The sequence below is a fragment of the Pelophylax lessonae genome, assembly GCF_965119305.1.
Source record: "Pelophylax lessonae genome assembly, chromosome: 4".
Classification (NCBI taxonomy): Eukaryota; Metazoa; Chordata; class Amphibia; order Anura; family Ranidae; genus Pelophylax; species Pelophylax lessonae.
The window spans coordinates 214225885-214244863 of NC_138771.1; the positions used below are offsets into that span (position 1 = coordinate 214225885).

General features: G+C 44.7%; 1 protein-coding gene across 1 annotated transcript in view; it reads right to left on the reverse strand.

Annotated features, from left to right (window-relative positions):
* The window catches only part of MAPK12 (mitogen-activated protein kinase 12), a 181449-nt gene that overhangs the window by 99161 nt on the left and 63309 nt on the right, over positions 1–18979 (reverse strand). The window contains exon 3 of the mRNA XM_082257092.1: positions 10168–10226. Within this exon, the coding sequence (XP_082113218.1) occupies positions 10168–10226 (59 nt within the window). The remainder of the gene's footprint in view (positions 1–10167; positions 10227–18979) is intronic.

Genomic DNA, 18979 nt, shown 5'->3' on the forward strand with positions numbered 1-18979 from the left:
GATGTGCAGGTACGCATCCTTCAGGTCTATAGAGGCCAGGAATTTCCCTGGGCTCAGGGAGGCCACCACCAAACGGAGAGATTCCATACGGAACTTCCGACGCACGTTTCAGCGCTTTTAGGTCCAGAATAGGACGTACCTTGCCCTCCTTTCTGGGCACAGTGAACAGATTGGAATAAAACCCCCGAAACCTGTCCCGATGAGGCACCGGGACAATCACCCCCTGGGCAAGGAGGTCCTGCAGGCGCCCCGGGGTCAAATGAAGATTTGAGGGAAAAAATCAGTCCGCCGGCCGGGAAAGGAATTCGATCTTGTATCCTGATCAAATGATTTCCTGAACCCACCTGTCCGGAATTCGAGCAGCCAAGGTTGGAGGAAACCGCGCAGACGTCCCCCCACCCCTGAAACGGGTGAGGGCGCCCCTTCAGGCAGAGGCGGATTGACCCGCCGTAACGGCATTGCCGGACTTTTGCTTGCCCGCCCAGGGCTTCTTCTGGCTACCTTGGCCCTTGAAGGGCTTGCCCTTGGTTTGATTCCGAAAGGCACAAAAGGACCCTTGATTGTGTCGAGAGGTGGAACCCCGCTTACCACGAAAGGACTTGTTCTTGGGGTTCTGGGGCAGCATGGTGCTCTTACCCCCCGTGACACCTTTTACCAAGGTATCCAAGGCCTCGCCAAAAAGGCGAGAACCTGCATAAGGAAAATCAGCAACAGTTTTCGGTGACGTCTGGTCAGCCGACCAGCTTTTCAGCCAAATCAATCGACCACAACACTAGATAGGCGTGCTACCAAGGGGGTCTCATTTAAGGCCGCATCGCACAAATCCACCATAGCCAGCGTGGCAGGAGGGGCAGAATCAGACGGGTGGTTGCGCCTAAGCACCTTAGTCCAATCAGCCACCGCCTGAGCCACCAGAACGGACGCGAAAACAGGTTTGAGCAAGGAACCCGCCACCGTGTAGGAATGGCGGGCTAGAGACTCCAACCTTCTGTCCGTGGGATCCCGAAAAACCGGAGTCTCCTCAGTAGGAATCAAGGTAGCCTTGTTTAACACGGCCACAGTGTGATCCACCCATGGAGGCACACACCATCGCGATTCCGTAGCCGGCGCAAAGGGATAAAGCAACTTAAACCGACTAGGTACCATGAATGGACGTTTTAAAGTGCGCCACAGTTCATTCACAGTGTAATGAAACTCAGCGGGGCAGGGAAAAACCTGCGCCAACTTGCGGGTCCCATGTGTACCAAAAGAGGACACAATGCCCGGAGGACTGGGCTCATCCTCCAAGCGTAGTGTTTCTTTCACAGAAGACATCAACTCATCCATGGTCGCGCGTTCCTCAGGCGACCCCGGGGGAGAAACATCAATCCCCTCCACCTCCGCCTCCCCCTCAGACCCCAGAAGGTCCAAGGATGAGCGAGACCCTGAAAAGGGCACGCCCGCCGCAGCAGCCACATCACCATCTGAATCAGAGGAGATAGATAATCTGGGCCTTTTCCTAGCAGCACATTCAGCCATCAGTACCTCCATTTTGGACACTAAAGACGCCACTACGGCGGCCAAATCAGGTATAACAGGGGCCCCAGCAGGACTGGGGTCCCCCACCAGAGCTGGAGGAAATTTGCTGTCCTGAGATTCCATTGCCCAAGTTAAAAACAACAGTGCAAAAAAAGGTACTGGCCCTTTAATACCGCTGCGGAGTGCGCAGCCTACCGCTATATGTACAATGACTAAAGACCCCCAAAAGGAGAAGAAACTGAGCCAGGAATGACAAAAACAGAGAGTTATGGAAGAGAGTCTGCAGAGCTCCACAGAGTGTTACCACATCGATCGCTGCTTCAGAGGAAAAGGAAGTGAGGTCATAAGAGGCTGAATTATAAGCTGCAATAACCCAGGGAAAATGGCTGCCTATAGAACTGAATGGGAGGCTTCGGCAAAATGGCCGCCGTACATGTGCTCGGAACGATCGGTCTGCCACGCGCAAGATGGCGCCAAAACAGCATGTAATGTAGCCCACAGTGAAGCCAGACATGCTTGCCCATATTAAAAATGGCGGTTTTTCCCCGCTGCGGCCGCCACACACATCGTCTGCACCCCCAGAAAAACACTGAAGTGACACAGGGAAAGGGGCCCCCAACAATACACAGCCCCACACAGGCACAGACATGGGGGACACACAGCAACACAGGACTGCCACTCCAGACAGAGGCCACACACAGAAGTACTTACCTGTACCAGATGGCTTGGGGTGCCTCTATGAACGGAAAGCCGCTGTCCTCATCTGACAGGGAATGCCGTTAGCCAAGGACAGGACACTGCAGCACCGCAGATGTGTCCAGTGAGGTAGCCACCTCACAGACTGCATCCCTGCTGCGAGTAGGGATGGGTCGTTCATAATGCCAGGGCGAACACATGGCTGAACGCTCGATGGCGGGCTGGGGGTCCCTCTGACCCTCAGCCCTGGAGAACCAGGGCGGTCAGTTCGATTCCCAGCTCCGCAAGAATCCATCTTCATCCGAAGAGTCGACTAACAACTAAAGCGGACAAAAGAAACAGCTAGTATAACAAGAAAAAAACTGACATTTTTAAAAGAAAATCAAATAAAAAAAAAAAAAGATTAGAAAGGCTGAGACTGTAGCCCCAGCACAGGGAAAGCCTATCTACTCCTGACGCTAGGCAGAAACAAACTAACTGAGTTGGGAGTGTTCACTGCAGGGGGGGTATTGACCAGTGGGACAGCCCCCATGGGTGTGTCTATGCAAATGCTCTTGTTCTTTTGACTAATTCTTATGCCTAGCTACTCCTGCGGGGCGGAAGTCAATACCCAATAGTGATGACTTAGAGGTGGCGGCGACTGTCGGAGGACGTAAGAGAAATGGTTAGCTTACAGTCCTGTTTACACACCGAGTTTGCTTTGCTACAAAAATTATACCCCATGTCGCTTTCTTGATGCTTTAAAGCAGGGGTGGGGACCCAACGGCCCGCAGGTCGTATGCGGCCCCCGAAGCCATGTGATCCGGCCCTGCCATTGGACTGCCTCCGGAAGGGAAGGGGGAGCGCCTCCCGATTACACACAGAGTGGGTTCCTCTGCTTACCCGGCACGTGAGTGATTAGCGCCCTCCATCAATGCAGAGTGATTAGTGCCACCCATCAATGCAAAGTGATTAGTGCCCCATTGCATTGATGGAGGGTGCTAATCACTCTGCATTGATGGGGGGCGCTAATCGCTCTGCATTGATGGGGGGCGCTAATCGCTCTGCATTGATGGGGGGCGCTAATCGCTCTGCATTGATGGGGGGCGCTAATCGCTCCGCATTGATGGGGGGCGCTAATCGCTCCGCATTGATGGGGGGCGCTAATCGCTCCGCATTGATGGGGGGGCGCTAATCGCTCCGCATTGATGGGGGGGCGCTAATCGCTCCGCATTGATGGGGGGCACTAATCACTCCGCATTGATGGGGGGCACTAATCACTCCGCATTGATGGGGGGCACTAATCACTCCGCATTGATGGGGGGCACTAATCACTCCGCATTGATGGGGGGCACTAATCACTCTGCATTGATGGGGGGCACTAATCACTCTGCATTAAGGGGGGCAAACCTGGAAAACCAGTTGCCAGTAGCAACATCATCAATACCAGCTAACATCACAGTTAGCAGTTGCAGCCATCACATTAGGGGTGAGCTAATTAAATGTTTGACCAAATATACCAAGCACATTTTTAAGTTGATAATTTTGTACGGCCCCTGAATTATTTTAAAAATAGCCAAATGGCCCTCGGCAGAAAAAAGGTTCCCCACCCCTGCTTCAAAGCATCTTCAAAACCTCCATAGAAGTCTTTGACAAAGCTCGCTTACAGCACCTGCAGCTTTTGAGAGGCTTCAGCTTTAGCTTCACTTTGTTTTGTAGGAATTGCAGGTTTGAGATATCCCAGGATGCACTGGTAAACCAACAAGTGAACTGGAAAGATGTCATTAGCCTTCACTTCCAGTTTGTGTGTATATTCTCTAGGAGTGTCTGGTACAGACATCACATCTGGTGTGCAGTGTAGAGCAGCAGGGACAATCGGCAGAGCTGGGGTTTACTACTGAGAGGGACAATCGGCAGAGCTGGGGTTTAATACGGAGAGGGACAATCGGCAGAGCTGGGGTTTACTACGGAGAGGGACATCGGCAGAGCTGGGGTTTACTACGGAGAGGGACATCGGCAGAGCTGGGGGGTTACTACTGAGTGGGACATCGGCAGAGCTGGGGGGTTACTACTGAGTGGGACATCGGCAGAGCTGGGGGGTTACTACTGAGTGGGACATCGGCAGAGCTGAGGGTTACTACTGAGTGGGACATCGGCAGAGCTGGGGTTTACTACTGAGTGGGACATCGGCAGAGCTGGGGTTTACTACTGAGAGGGACATCGGCAGAGCTGGGGTTTACTACTGAGTGGGACATCGGCAGAGCTGGGGTTTACTACTGAGTGGGACACAAGTGTAAATGAGCCTATTAGACTTGTGATGTACAAATAAAGCAAACTTGTCATTACAGCTTTTTTCACCTATGTGACAGCAATAAAGTAAGTGTAAAATAAAAAGTAAAAAAAAAAAAATATTATAACCTATAATAAAATCACACATACGAAAAAACAAATAACTATTCCCCGCCCTGACATACACGCACATAAGAAAATAAACACATGCAGGTACACCTCCATACAAAATGTTTGTGACACAGTTGTGTTGTGAGGAAGCGCCACAATACATCTGAACAAGAGCAATAATTCTAAGGACAACATTGAGGCCCAATTGTGTGCGGACGCGGCTCACAGCAGGGGTCCGGTGCGTCCCTGTTTTCCGTTTCAGGGACGAATCAGGCCCAAATTTTTGCCTGAATTCAGACTTGAAACAGAGCCAAAGATGTACAGGAGCCTTGTGCAATCCACTGAGAGCTGGTCAGTCTCCTGTCATGTGGTTTTGGATGAAGGGAAACCTGCATCCAATTCGCATCAGTGTGAATCCAGCCTCATGCTTATTCCATAACTGATAAACCTGTAAATGGTTTTAAAGCATCGCCAATGGACAACTGTAAGGTTCTTCATGTTTGATTGCTTTTTATTTTATATTTATACCTAATATTTTACCAAAAAGGGATTATGTTTGTTTGTGTGCACTAAAGTTAAAGTTAGTGTAATTTTTTAAACTCAAAATTTGCTTTTGATAAACATGTACATGCATTTTATGACATAAAAATTGTAACTACCACCATTTTATTACCCATTGTTCTCAGAAAATAGTGTTTGGGGAGGGGGTTAACTAATCTTCAGCCCTAAAATGTGCAAAAACAGCTAATGACCAGCTTCTGTTGAACAGGGAAGGGAACAAAAACACATTGAAATTCGGCTGGTTCCTGCGCAACCGGCTGAATTTCGACATGTGTGTACCCTGCTTTGAGCCTGTAGACTTTAAGTTACACTTTAGCGGTTTGTGTCCAAGGCTTTAGCAAAATCTAAAGTATATTATACCAAACAGCCACTCCTTTGTATACGTTTTTACTTCCTTTCTTCTAAAATGAAAATCGGATTGCCAACCCAACTTAACTTAATGAATCCATTATGACTATTACTTAAAATACTGTTTTTCAGCAAAATCTCTTCTAGGTGGTCTTGTATTAAACTCTTGTTTAAAGAGGTTGTAAACCCGTACAACTTTTTTTTTTTTGGCAACCTGTAAGAGAAACACATAATGAGCTAGTATGCATCGCATACTAGCTCATTATGCAATACTTACCTTAGAACGAGCCCCCGCCGTGCAGCCCGCTTACCTGTATGACGGGCGACATGTCCAGTCGCCCGTCTTCCGGGATAGCGGCATCCGGCCATCTGATTGGCCGGAGCCGCGGTGACATCACTCCCGCGGGAGCCGACAGTCACGGCACGGGTCTCTGAAGAAATGGCACCAGCGGCCATTCCTTCAGAGCGCATGCGCCAGTGACGTCACTGGCTGCATGTAAGGTAAATATCTCCTAAACGGTACAAGTTTAGGAGATATTTACAGTACCTATAGGTAAGTCTTATCATAGGCTTACCTATAGGTAAAAGTGCCAGAGGAGGGTTTACTTCCTCTTTAACTCCTGTAGTCAAGAAGATACCTTCTGTAGTCAAGAAGATACCCAACAGTCAGTAGTTACTTATACAGATTTTGATCCCTTTTTACATATAGGCACCACATTGGCCTTATGCCAATCCAGTGGTACGTTGCCAGTCCTTGAGAGTCTCAAAAAATTAGAAACAATGGCTTTGCAATAACAGACCTCAACTCTTTGAGGACACATGGGAGTAAGCCATCTGATCCAGGTGCTTTATTCACCTTTATTTTGTTTAACAGTTTCTGGACCGTATCAATTGCATTCCATAATTGAAAGAAGACTCATCCAGTTCCTGCTTTAGCGTGGCTCTATCCCCTCTACCCTTGCAGGGACTCCATGAAGCCAGCCTCTGTGTACATGCTCCTGGCTGGGACTGCAATTTAATGTCCCTTTGCTCCGTGCGTCCACACAGTGGCAAGTCATTCCCCTGCTCCTCCAGCAGTCTGACTGACAGCAGTATGAGCTTGGGTTGTTCCAAGAGACTAGTACTCTGTCATAAGAATGTGCTCCCCTACTCAGAAGATTGGGGAAGCAGTACTAGTGATGATTTTTAGGCCTCACACACACTGGACATTATAAAAAAGCCAATAGCGTTAGCAATAGCAAGCTGTAGAATGAGTTTTTCACACAAAAGTTTACGGCTCAAAAACACTGATAAAAACGAATAGCCGCGCTTTCAGCGTTTTTTTTACATTTTAAAGCTCTAAAAGTTTGAGCGTTTTTACGGCTGAAAAACTCCTCTCAAAAACCCACTAGTTCTGGGGTTTTTTCCAGCCAGAAAATGCCCCCGCCAAAAACAGCTAACAGCCTATGTGTGCATGGACACATAGGATAACATTCTGGGGAGTTTATTGGCTGCAGAAAAAAAAAAAAAAAACCGTATGAAGCCAGAAACAGCTATAAAAAAGTCCAGTGTGCATTTAAGACCTTAAGGCCCTGTTCACATCTGAGCCTTTTTCAGCTCGTAAAACGCTCATCTCTAAAGTCTCAAAATGCCCAACAAGCAAAATCCTATTCATTTTAATGGCCCATGTTCACATCTGAGCGTTTTGTCACCTGAAGCAAAATGCCTGAAGCTCAAAAAAGTACATGAGCTTCTTTTTTGGCAGATTACAAGCGTTTTTGTTAGATGTCAATGCCTGCCTCCAAATACCTGCAAAAAACACCTGAAAAAATCCCCAAAAAAAAAAGAAAACGCCCGAAAAAAGCCCCAAAAAAAGCCTGAAAATGATACGCTCGAGTATGAATGGAGCCTAAGTGTTGGGCAAATATAAATAAAACTGTACTGTGGAAGGTTTCCCTCCTGGTTCAGAGTAGATTTAAAAAAAAAAAAAAGAAAAAAAGGGTTTAATACTACTTAAAGGGATCTCTAAAAACAGGACACATCTGTGTTTTCTGAAGATGGTACTTAGTTTAATAAAAATTAGCATAAAACATATTTACCATTGCACAGTATAATTAAGCCCTGACATTTGCAAGAGGAGGCAGTAGGATTATTTATGAAGACAGAAGACATTAAAGACATACACAACATAAGCGCTGTGCACTCCGCTACAGAGTATGAAAGCATATGAAACAAAATGATTGAAGAAGGGCATACTTCCTTTTACTACACAAAAATCCTAGATGCAAAAGTGGACCTTTAATAATTAGGCTACTTGGCAATAGTTACAGAAGATAAACCACAAAAGGATACAGCAACTACTAAGGCTAAATTAGTCTGTATTATTCATAGGACATATAGCCATACACAAAAACAAAGGTGACCCCCCCCCCCACATTGAAAAGAGTGCATCCCTCCTCCTCCAAGATAATCCCCTAATCCTCATCCCCTCTCCCCCAAGCCCCACCCCACTCAAAGCCCAGTAAGCCCACCCCTGCCCTTACTCCTACTAAAACCCTATTCCCCCCTCTCTCCAATGATGAAAATGCTGGAGTCCTATAAATAAAGTCCCACCAGGCAAATAACCTCAGTGGAGAAAAATGAATAACTATATGCCAAATAGTCCACCCACCACCCCCAGTAAATTACTCCTCTCGCATGTTTGGGATCCAGTCTGTTGTAAATGTGGTAAAATGCGATGATCAACCTTTGGAAACTGTGAGGTATGGCGGAGAGGCTGTGGCGAATTGCAAAAGCTATATGGTATGAAGAGGTTATATGATCTTCATAGGAAACTGATGTGGGTAAGGGCAGGGGTGGGCTAACTGTGTTTTGAGTGGGGCTTGGGTTGGGGAGGATCTTGCGGGAGGAGGGATGCGCTCTTTCAGGCAGGTTTGTCACCATTTTTTGTACATAGATATATGTCCCATGAATAATAAAGACCAAACGGTAGCCTTAGTAGGTGCTGTAACCTTTTGTGGTTGGTTTTCTGGGTTATATTTTTGGATGCAACTCCCCTAAAATATTGGGTTTAGGCCCCATAGCCATTTACACTCCCCTAGACCTAATTTTTGGGGTTTTTGTATTTGGCAATAGTTACCCTAGAGAGGGCTCACTCCAACTTTCCTGCCAACAGACAGATATACAGGGGTAGCATATTTTAACTAGCTATTTTAAATAGAACAGGGACAATTGCAATTCATTATGACATCTGATCATAACGTTTAAATAATTAGCCTAAAACATGTGGGTGCTTCAATAGCTGGTGGCCGCTAGCAGACAAGGAAGGTAGGATTATGTAGAGAATAGGGTAGGGCAGCACTGCTCCTATTGCTTCCTACACTCCATTGAGTAACTGGCTTCTCCAACCGCAGAGGACAAAATTACCTGAGGCAACTCTTACCAAAGAAAAAAGTATTTTAAATGCCTTCCAAATAAAAATTACTTTTGCAGGTTAATTAACACAATGCTTCTTCGCACTATACTAATAAGCCTTGCCACAAAGCTAATAACTCTTTGATGTGGAACACGTGCAACAAACACAGCCATCTACAAAGTGTGTAATGAGAGCAAGCTGAGAAAGGCGTTTCCCAGTCTCAGATGTCTCAGTACATCTTACACCATGTTATAACTTGCTTCTAAAAGAAGGATCATCTGAAAATATGTTAAGCATGTAGGTAGAAAGGACAGCAAAGGTTATTTCACAGTTAATCGTAACAAGTCAGGAAGAGAGGTTAACAAACGTTGCATCATCGTTAAACGTTGAGGAAACATCTAGGAACACCACACCCCACTGTCTGCTACAAAACCTGTACTAATGTTAGATCTAAAAATATAATGTGCGGCAGTATCTGTGTTCTCATTTTAAAGTAGAACTATAAGAAACCCCCCCCCCCCCCCCCCATTTTAAATTTTACAGTAAGGTGGGATTTTTGCCATCTATGTCCTATTGGGAAGATTTACCTTCACTACCTGTTCAATAGCCAAAACAGGAAGTGACGGGAAATCCCTGCAAATTAAAAAAGGAATCTCTTGTGGACCCCCCGGGTCACCAGAACTAGTGTCCCCACTGGAAGATTTTTCCTTTTCTTACTTTTCTGGGGACAACCCAAAATTTGGGATTTTCTTTTACTTCCAATGATAATTACCCTCCCCTGCCCCTTTTTCTATAATTTTCTCTATCCTCATCCCCCCTACTAGGTCCATGATAGCTGCCTTGCTCTATCTGGTAACTAGCATTAGGATCCTTTGTGGTAACTCCCCCGGACAGCCAGCTCAGGCAGCTAAATATACGCCAAGCTCTAAGCTGAATATTACGTTAGAATTTTTCTCTTCCTACATGATTCTGATTATCTGACTCAATTACGTCTGTGTTACTGACTCTTTGCTTTCAATTTCCACGTCAATGTTTCGTACCATTCTCCGTAAGAAGTGCTTCCATAAATAAAGAAAAAAAATGTAAAAAACATAACGGTAAACAGTTCCCTAATAGGAACACAGACAGAAATAAAAAAGCTGACAGGGGGTTTAATGCACCTCCACTCTATCCAAAACTATAAAAAATGGTTTTGTCTTCAGTTCTACTTAATGGTGTAAATTACAGTACAATGCAATGAAAACGTACTACTACAAATAAGGACAACTTACAAGTCGTTGAATTTCTCCAGCGTCAAGTCGGGTGTGAACACATCCAGCAGCCCAATTACCTGCAACAACCAAGCGGAATAGTTAGTACCATATCTTACATTTTTTCACACATACATATGTATTCCTAAAAGAGAACATGCAAAATAAAGCCAAACAAGTGCAGAACAAAAAGGGGGAGTTATTCCAACTTCCATACATTCCTATGCATAAATATAAATATGAAGTATCCAGGAACAACACGTTAAGCCCCGTACACACTAGTAGTTTTTTCAGTTTAACCCAGAAGGGCTGAAACGGACAGCTCAGGACTAGCTATGCAATGTTAGTACAGTGATCACCGCTGCTGTTCTTATACTGGGTTCCGACAGTGGGATGCTGCCCTTTTTTGGGTATGCCCCACCGACAGAAGACGGCTTCTGTGGAACCGGCTGCAGTACACATGGGCCGAATGTTGGCCTGTTTCTATTGAACCGGCCAATGCTGCCTGACATCCAACCTGTGTGTACTAGGCTTAAGCACCCACATAAATTTGCATACATGTATACACATATTAAAAAGACCCTGTGCCTTCCCAAAGAAAAAAATCCAGAGGCTGATCCCCACAACAGAAGACTAGGGATCAGTGGAAGAAAACCACAGGTCTTCATGTTACTGCAGGACATGGCAGAGACATAGGGGCCAGCAGAAAGAACCATTACGCACAACAAGGGACCAGGCACTGACACATAAAGGGTCAATCCAGTAACTATTATCAAATGTGATTTTTTTATTATATATCTGAGATAAATTCAAGATATACGTAAGCAAAATCTAAATACGGCAAAAAAAAAAAAAAAAAAACACAACCCACTTGTTATTTATCTCATTATTCGTATTATTTTAGGAATGTACAAAATACGAGGGGAAATTTGTACTGGCGAGTAAGTTAAAGCGGTATTAACCAAAATATTATATTGCCGCTTCCCAATTCGGAGATGTAATGGCTCCATTCATTTTCTTTTTTAGGCTTTTATTTTCACCTGGTGATCCTGCCAGTACTACTGATGGGTGCTTAAAATGACCAGCTTTTATGTAAAATCTTTATCCATAAAGGAAAAAAAAATGTTTCTGTAAAAGATTAAAAATATTAGCTGGAGTTTGGCTTCAATTTGTTAATATATTTACAATTGCTAGTACATGTAACACTACCCTTCCTGCCCAGACTTTCAATTCTGCTGACCAAAAGGAAAGATGCCTCTTTTTTCCTTTATCCAGAATGGAATAACTCTAAGGCTACGTTCACATCTTGGCGTTGCTATTACTAGCGATGCACCGAATGTTCGCCAACCGAAATTATTCGGCCGAAAATAGCCAAAAAAAGCACTTTCGGTGTTCGGCCGAATAAGTAAATAGGCCGAATAAATTTTGCCGAAGTTTTTAACTCCCTCCCATCCGCGCTACAGCCTATATACAGCTGCAGCGCGGACTTGAATTTTCGGGAGGCCGTTTTTAAATGGCCTCCCAGAAAGACTCTGCCCGCGCGCTCCCGCGAGCGCGCATCGGGGAGAATCTGTGTCGGCCGTGTCCCTTGGACACGGCCGATCGCAGATTGTGGTGAATGGCCAATCACAGCGGCCATTCACCACGTGATCAAGCCGTCCAATGAGAGATGATCTCATATGTAAACATATGAGATCATCTCTCATCGCCGGCGCTCCTTCCTCACACAGACACTGCAGTGTGAGGAAGGAGGGGGAGCCGACAGCCGCCGGGGATACAGCAATGTAATCAGGGCACTGACGCAATCAAATAACCCGCGTAGAGTGAGAGGCGCGCGCTTTATGCAGAAAACAGGTCAGCAGTGTGGAAGCACTTTAAAGTGTCAGAGAAAGAGGCAAAAACGGCCGTTTGCAGACATTGTTCATTGTTAATTATTGTAATGGTGAAAAAATTGGCAAAATAAATGGAAAAAATGCGAAACACCGCGTTCGGTATTCGGCCAAGCATTTCATTATTATTCGGCTTCAGCTTCGGCCAAGAATTTCATTTCGGTGCATCCCTAGCTATTACAGGCATTTTTATGGGCGTTTTTGCAGGCGTTTTTTGTGCAGGCGTTTTTTGTGCAGGCGTTTTTAGATTGACTAGAGACCAATGGAAAATCTGCCCAAAAAGAAGCTCATGTACTTTTTTGAGCGTTGGGCGTTTTGCTTACGGCGTCACAACACTCAGATGTGAACAGGGGCCATTGAAATGAATGGGATTTGTCTTGTTGGGCGTTTTGAGAGCTGATCCTAGAGCAGAAAAACTCCCCCCAAATGCCCCAAAACGCCTACATGTGAACGGAGCCTGACACAGGTGGTGTGTTACTGGCCTAAAAGAGAAAACCAATGCAGCTATCAAATCTAATGATCGATCGGTAAGCAGCAATATATTACATTTTTTTTTGTTTTTTTTTTGGTACCGCTATAAAAGAAAACTATGAATAAGTGTGGGAATTTTATTCCCTTATGGAAGGAATGCAAATGTAAGGAATGTAAATAAACACTAAATCATATGAGGATTGTTCTGTGAATGAATGTCAGTTCTTACATGTGTACACATACAGTACGTCACGGTGGGACAGACCTCTACAATGTGTTGAGAAGAATGGGTGGGACTTTAGTAAATAAAAATCCATAGCAAAATGCAATTGAAAAAATGTTGCCTTGGTAGACAGACAGAAGGAATGTCATGGTACATATCATGTCTGAATGTTCTAAAATCTATTTCTGGAGCTTTCAAGTATAGTAAACCTGTTAAGTTTTGGATAGAGTGTACTGTAAAGGGATTAGAAGGTGTGTCAGTTTTTATTGCTGTCTGTACCCTCTCGATTTGTCCTGTTTTACTTTCATTTTCATTGATAATGGTAAAGAAAATCCCAAATTTTGGGTTCTCCCCACAAAAGTAATAGAGGGGAAATCTTCCAATGGGGACACTAGTTCTGGTGAGGGGGATTCCCTTAATTTGCAGGGTTTTTCTCTCACTTGCTGTTTAGGAAGTGGAGTGAAATCTCCCCAATGGGTCTCAGATTGTGAAAAAAAGCTGAAAGGGGTTATAACCCTCTATGCAAAATAGAAAAAAGTTTTGCCTATAGTTCCACTTTAATATATGAGGGTTAAAGTGGAAACCCAAATTACAACTTATTTTAAAAATACAGCACATGTTAACACAGGAAGGCACAGTATATTTTCCAAGTATCTAAACTGCACTTTACTGAATGTGAACCCATCATTAAAGCAGTATCAAACCCAAAAGGCAAACGTCTATTATATTACAGTATTCCAAGGCTTTCTTTCCTTTACTTTGAACTGGTCATCCAGCCAGCAAGTCTGTTTTCAAAAGAATAAGCTCACCTGCAGATGTATCAGTTACAGGAATGAGACAACCAATTTACCACTGAGAAGGGTACTTACTATGATCATTTTTATTTTTTATTGTAGGGCCTTTATCCGATAAGGAAAAAAAAATGTTTACTGTAACTGCTGTAGTATTTGCTGGAATTTGGCTTCAATTTGTTAGTGTAATTAAATCAGCTAGTGCAGGGCTTGACAAATTTGCTTTGAATCTAGAAAGTTAGGATCGGTGCTTTTGGGTGGGATGGCTTTCTTATTGGGTGGTTTCAGAGGATGCGTGTCCATTTGGGGCCCTCAGGGTGTGATGTTGTTGGGGTTGGAGTTGTTGGTGTGCGTGTTGTAGTGTGTGGCATGCTGCGTGGGCTGGACTCTGCTCACCTCCAGCACCGCCAGCAGGGACTGGGGGGGGGGGGGGGGGTAGGAGGAGGGGTGGGCCACAGTGCGCGCGGAGTGGCTGGTGTCGAGGGTGGGGGCACCTTTGAGCACAGCGGCAGCGGGTCTGCTGGGGGACGGAGCGGAGAGTGCATGGGGGTGCGAGTGTGTGGGAAGGGAAAAACTTGTGGCTCTGCTGCGGGTAAGCAACAGAGCTGAAGTTTTTTTTTGTTTTTGAAAGTTGGAACTGGATCGGCTGTCTGGCACCCAGAGCTTGGCGTCGGGCAGGGGGGGGTTGCTCGCACCTGGTGCCAGCAGTGGGTGGGTTGGCGGGGACCCAGGCTCCGGGGACATGGTTTCTGGTCGCCGTGGCAACCTGGCACCTGGGATTTGTGGAGCACTGATGTAACATGTATTGCAATCAATGTCTTTACGCGTAGGTGCCCCGGCACGTTTACATTTGTACTTGCGTATATATAGGGGTGGAGGGATTTTATGTGTTTGGGTGTATCTATTTTTTTTTCCAATCACACAGTGGTCTTTTTGTCTATATCATGATTTTTTAGTGACATGTTTTCTTTAATGAGACATCCAGGGTCTAAAAGTTCCTGGATGTCCCCCCTGTGCTCCACTGAATATAATGCAGCACACATCTTGCTGAATTACCCTCTTTCCCGGCCTTGATTGCCGGGCACACTGACCATGTCACTTTCTGTTCAGGAACAAGATGGGGGAAGGAGAGCAGGTCCCTCTACCTGGCGGCACCCGCTATGTTGGGGCTAAATGCTGCAAAAGCGACCTGCCTGGATCCTGGAACTACATGTCCCGGGTGTTGGCCACAAATTGTGCATTCCTACAGTGAATAGGCTGACAAAAGTCCGGGTGCTAGGACACAATTTCTAGTCGCCATCTGCGACCTGGCACCTGGAATTTGTCGACCCTGTGCTAGTAAATATAACATTCCCCTTCCTCCCGACTGACAATGCTGTCATCCAAAAGGTGCCCCCTCTGCTCACGTTCAGAGGGGAAAAAGCATAAAAAAAAGAAAGCCACATCTAATAATTTTTGATTTTGGGTTTATTACCTCTTCCTATTACTCAGTAGGGGTCATGCCGGGATGGACAAATCATATCACAGTACAGTCTTGTCATAAATTAAAAAAAATAAAAACTGTTCTTTCATTGATCTAAAGCCCAGGATGCCTAGAACACACTCTACACATGAGCTCTTTCTTTTACCTCATTGAAGAATGACTGACTATCTAGGCGGACCTTCCAGAAAAGTATCAGCAAGCCATAACCAAGAACCAAAGTATTTGAAAATAGGACCACCACTGGTGAATTATAATAAGGACAGAACAGGCAGATGTCCATAATTCCAAACGTGCATTGGACCCCCATGGCAATGCAAAAAAAAAAAAAAAAGTCCTGGACTTTAGTGTTCTTTACAGTATGTATGTTTCGGGATTTTTTTTAAGATGATGATTAGCAATAGTAGCCTTTAAATAGCTCTCAAATGTTTCCTTTAATGATAACACACAATCTGTATGCACGCTTCCTGTACCTGCAAGCATGGTCTTCAGGTTAACTGCCACCATCATATGAGTAATTTGCAGAATATACTCCTGCATAAGATCCAATTTGAAATTCTAAAAACAAATGTCTGTGTATGTGGACCCTTCTGCGTGATCCAATTTCACTAGCAGGGTTGGGTGTCCATGGATTGCAAACAGCCTGAAGACCAAGGTACAATAATTCTACCACTAATAGCCAGCCTTATGTACATAGGCAATTGCAAACTGCACCACGAACAGAAACAAAAGTTTTAGAACATTAACACACACAGCTTTAGTTACATTATTTACAATTGAACAAGTTATTTTCCCATGTACAGCAAAGCAACAATTGCACATCATTGCTCCCTCTACTGAGCTGGACATTCTTACCTATTCTTCACTCTCCCCCAACTTCAGATGGGAATAGACAAAGTCTGCCCTATGTCTAAACAGGGCTAAGGACACTCTTCAACTCCACATGACAGCACTGGGCCAGTCACATACCTATAAACCAGGGGTCTCCAAACTTTCTAAGCAAAGGGCAAGTTTACTGTCCTTCAGGTTTTTCGAGGGCTGGACTGTGGTCAGTGGAAGCAAGCAATGCCTCATCATTGGTTTTGATGGGAACAGTGCCCCTTTGTTGGTCTCAGTGGGAGGAATAGTGCCCTATTGGTGCAGTCATTGAGAGGAATGGTGTCCTATCATTGGTGTTAATTGGAGGACTAGTGCCCCAAGGGCCAGATAAAAGCATGCAAAGGGCTGCAGTTTGGAGACCACAGCTATAAACACACACTTAAAAAATAAAAAAGGGGTTGTTTCATATATTTTTACCGGTATGTCTAAATAGTTTGGTGAATAGTCAGATATCTTAAACGACAACATGAGCCAGGTCTGTGCGCAAGCACATGGCTAACCAGAGATACGTTGAGAAGCGCCACCTAGCGTAGAGTACACATACCCGTCAGGGTAAACTGGCTGCAGGCAGTCAAAATGTAGTCAGTGTGAGAGGTAGGGTCACAGTGCAAGGGAGCACCGGGTAAACATCAAGTTCAGCTACAAATAGGGGAAAACAGCAATGGAGACACATGAAATGTTGGTGCAAGGGACGGAAGCCGTGAGCAGAAAATGTGTTTATGACTGGTTCAAACACATTCGTGACAAGAATGAAACGACTGAGGATGAGCCACGTTCGGGTCAGCTGTCGACAAGCAGAACCTCTCAAGAACCCTAGACATGATCGCGCGAGTGTGACAAATGCTGGCAGGAGAGAGATTGGCGACTGACGAATTGGGCATTAGCAAGGACAGGGTGCGCACCATCGTCCACGAAGATTTGGGTAAGCAGAAGATCTGTTCCCGATTTGTGCAAAACGGATGGAAACCACTGGAGATTTCATTACTATGTGTGACCAGGATCCATCCTTTCTGTTAACCATTGTCACGCGGTGTTGTCAAGCGCCAATTGATCAAATGGCGTTCTCTGTCTTCCCCGCGACCCAAAAAGAGTCTTCTGCAAAAATCCATAGTCAGGACAATGTTGATCGCCTTCTTTGACAAGGATGGCATCCTCCATCAGGAATTTGTTTCTGAGGGCCAAACAGGGGACGTCTTCTACGAGGAAGTTTTGAAACGGTTGTTATGACGCATCTTGCCGTGTTCGGCCAGAGTTGCACAGGACTGGACAGTGGATGTTGCTGCATGATAACGCGCCTGCACACTGTGCGATCTGTGTGCCCCAACTCTTGATCATCCACCAGTACTCCCCTGATTTTGGCGCCGATGACTTTTGTTTCCCTCCCGTAAGAGCATCATAAAAGGTGTGCATATTGTGAACGTGGCAGCAACCCAAAAACGTGTGACTATTTCTGTGATCGACTCCTAAAGAGGGCATTGCTGACAGTTTTTAGAAGCTTTATGAACGTTGCCAAAAGTGTGTTGAGGGATGGCAATTTTTTTTGAAGGCCAATAAAAGGTAATTTTTATCTTCCATTTTGTTTTTTGATACCATTCACCAAACTTTTTAGACTCTCCCACTTTAATAAGCAACTTTACTGCTGTGTCACCTAGAGCAGTACGCAATCAACATTCAGGTATAGGGTTCCAGCAGTCTGCTCATGAAAACAATTAGGATTTTTTTTGCAGGTAGTTTCCCAGCATTTAACCCATAGTAACCAATTCACTGTCATTCACCAGTCTGGCAAAAGTCTACAGAAATCCAGTTAGTTCTGAGCTGCCACATTTTATGGATTTCCAGTTTACCTTATGACATCGGTCACAAAGAAAAGCTTTTACATTGAACAATGGCTACAAACAAGACAATCTAAAGTAATCGTGCTTCTCTACAGAATGCGGCATTTTTGCGCTGGCGGCTGTTTCAAGGTTACAGGATGCTACAGATTGTTCTAATATTTTATAGAGTGTCACTGTCTCCATGGCAATGAAAAAAAATATTGAAACGATTTTCATGGAAAAGATAATATCCTTCAACTGTACAACAAGACCCAATTTTTGCTAAACCTTTAGTGTAAAAATAAAAATGTAAAGAACTGTGTCTACAGCAAGGTGGATTTGGCATTTAGTAAAGTATTTCCTATGCTAAATAGTACAAAATTACCCAGTTACTGTATGTTTGGCATTGCATGGTGGCTGTACAGGTTTTGCTACCTGAAAGCTGTAAATCTTTTGGGAAGCTACCATATACTATATGTTATTATTAGGGAAAACCTCAAAGAAGGAAACATATGGCAGTATATAGTAATAGACAGACTTTTACAAAAAAATAAAAAAAAAAAATATATCAGTGATAGTTTACCCACTCACCAAATGCTTGAAGTATTTTCCTAGCATTTGTTAAACTGACACTAAATATTAAAGTATCAAATAATGTAGGTGAATGTCTAGACAAAAAGCATATGAAATACATCTCTGCCACATATGCATATTTTGCCTCTTAAAAATGCTGAAACTATAGAAAAATCCTGCCAGAAATCCAGTGCCAACCTCCTGTCATAAGCCTCATTAAAGAGGATGTAAAGTTGTAAACCCTCGTTTTTATTTATTTTTTTTAAACAACAAATATGCGTATACTTACCTACTCTGTGCAATGGTTTATATTCTGCGGTACCCCGCAAAAGCTCCCAGCCCATCCTCTTCATCAAGTGCCCCCACGAAAAGCAGCTTTCCCTGGGGGCACCCGGGCGGGTTTTGCTGCAGAGTCCGGCTTCTGCATTCATTGACACAGACAGCAGGATTCGGCCCTGCCCCCGTGTCACTGGATTTGATGGACAGCAGCGGGAGCCAATGGCTCCTGCCACTATCAATCCATCCAATGAGGAGAGAGACATCACTGAATCGGATTGGGCTAGGGTAAAAAAAAAAAAATATGGGGAGGGGGGGGGGGTTTGGGGGGAGCTGGCTGCTGCACAGGTTTTTCACCTTAATGCATTAGGGGGGAAAACCTTAAGGCTTTACAGTCACTTTAAGTAAGCCATAACATTCCTTTAACTTCTGTGACT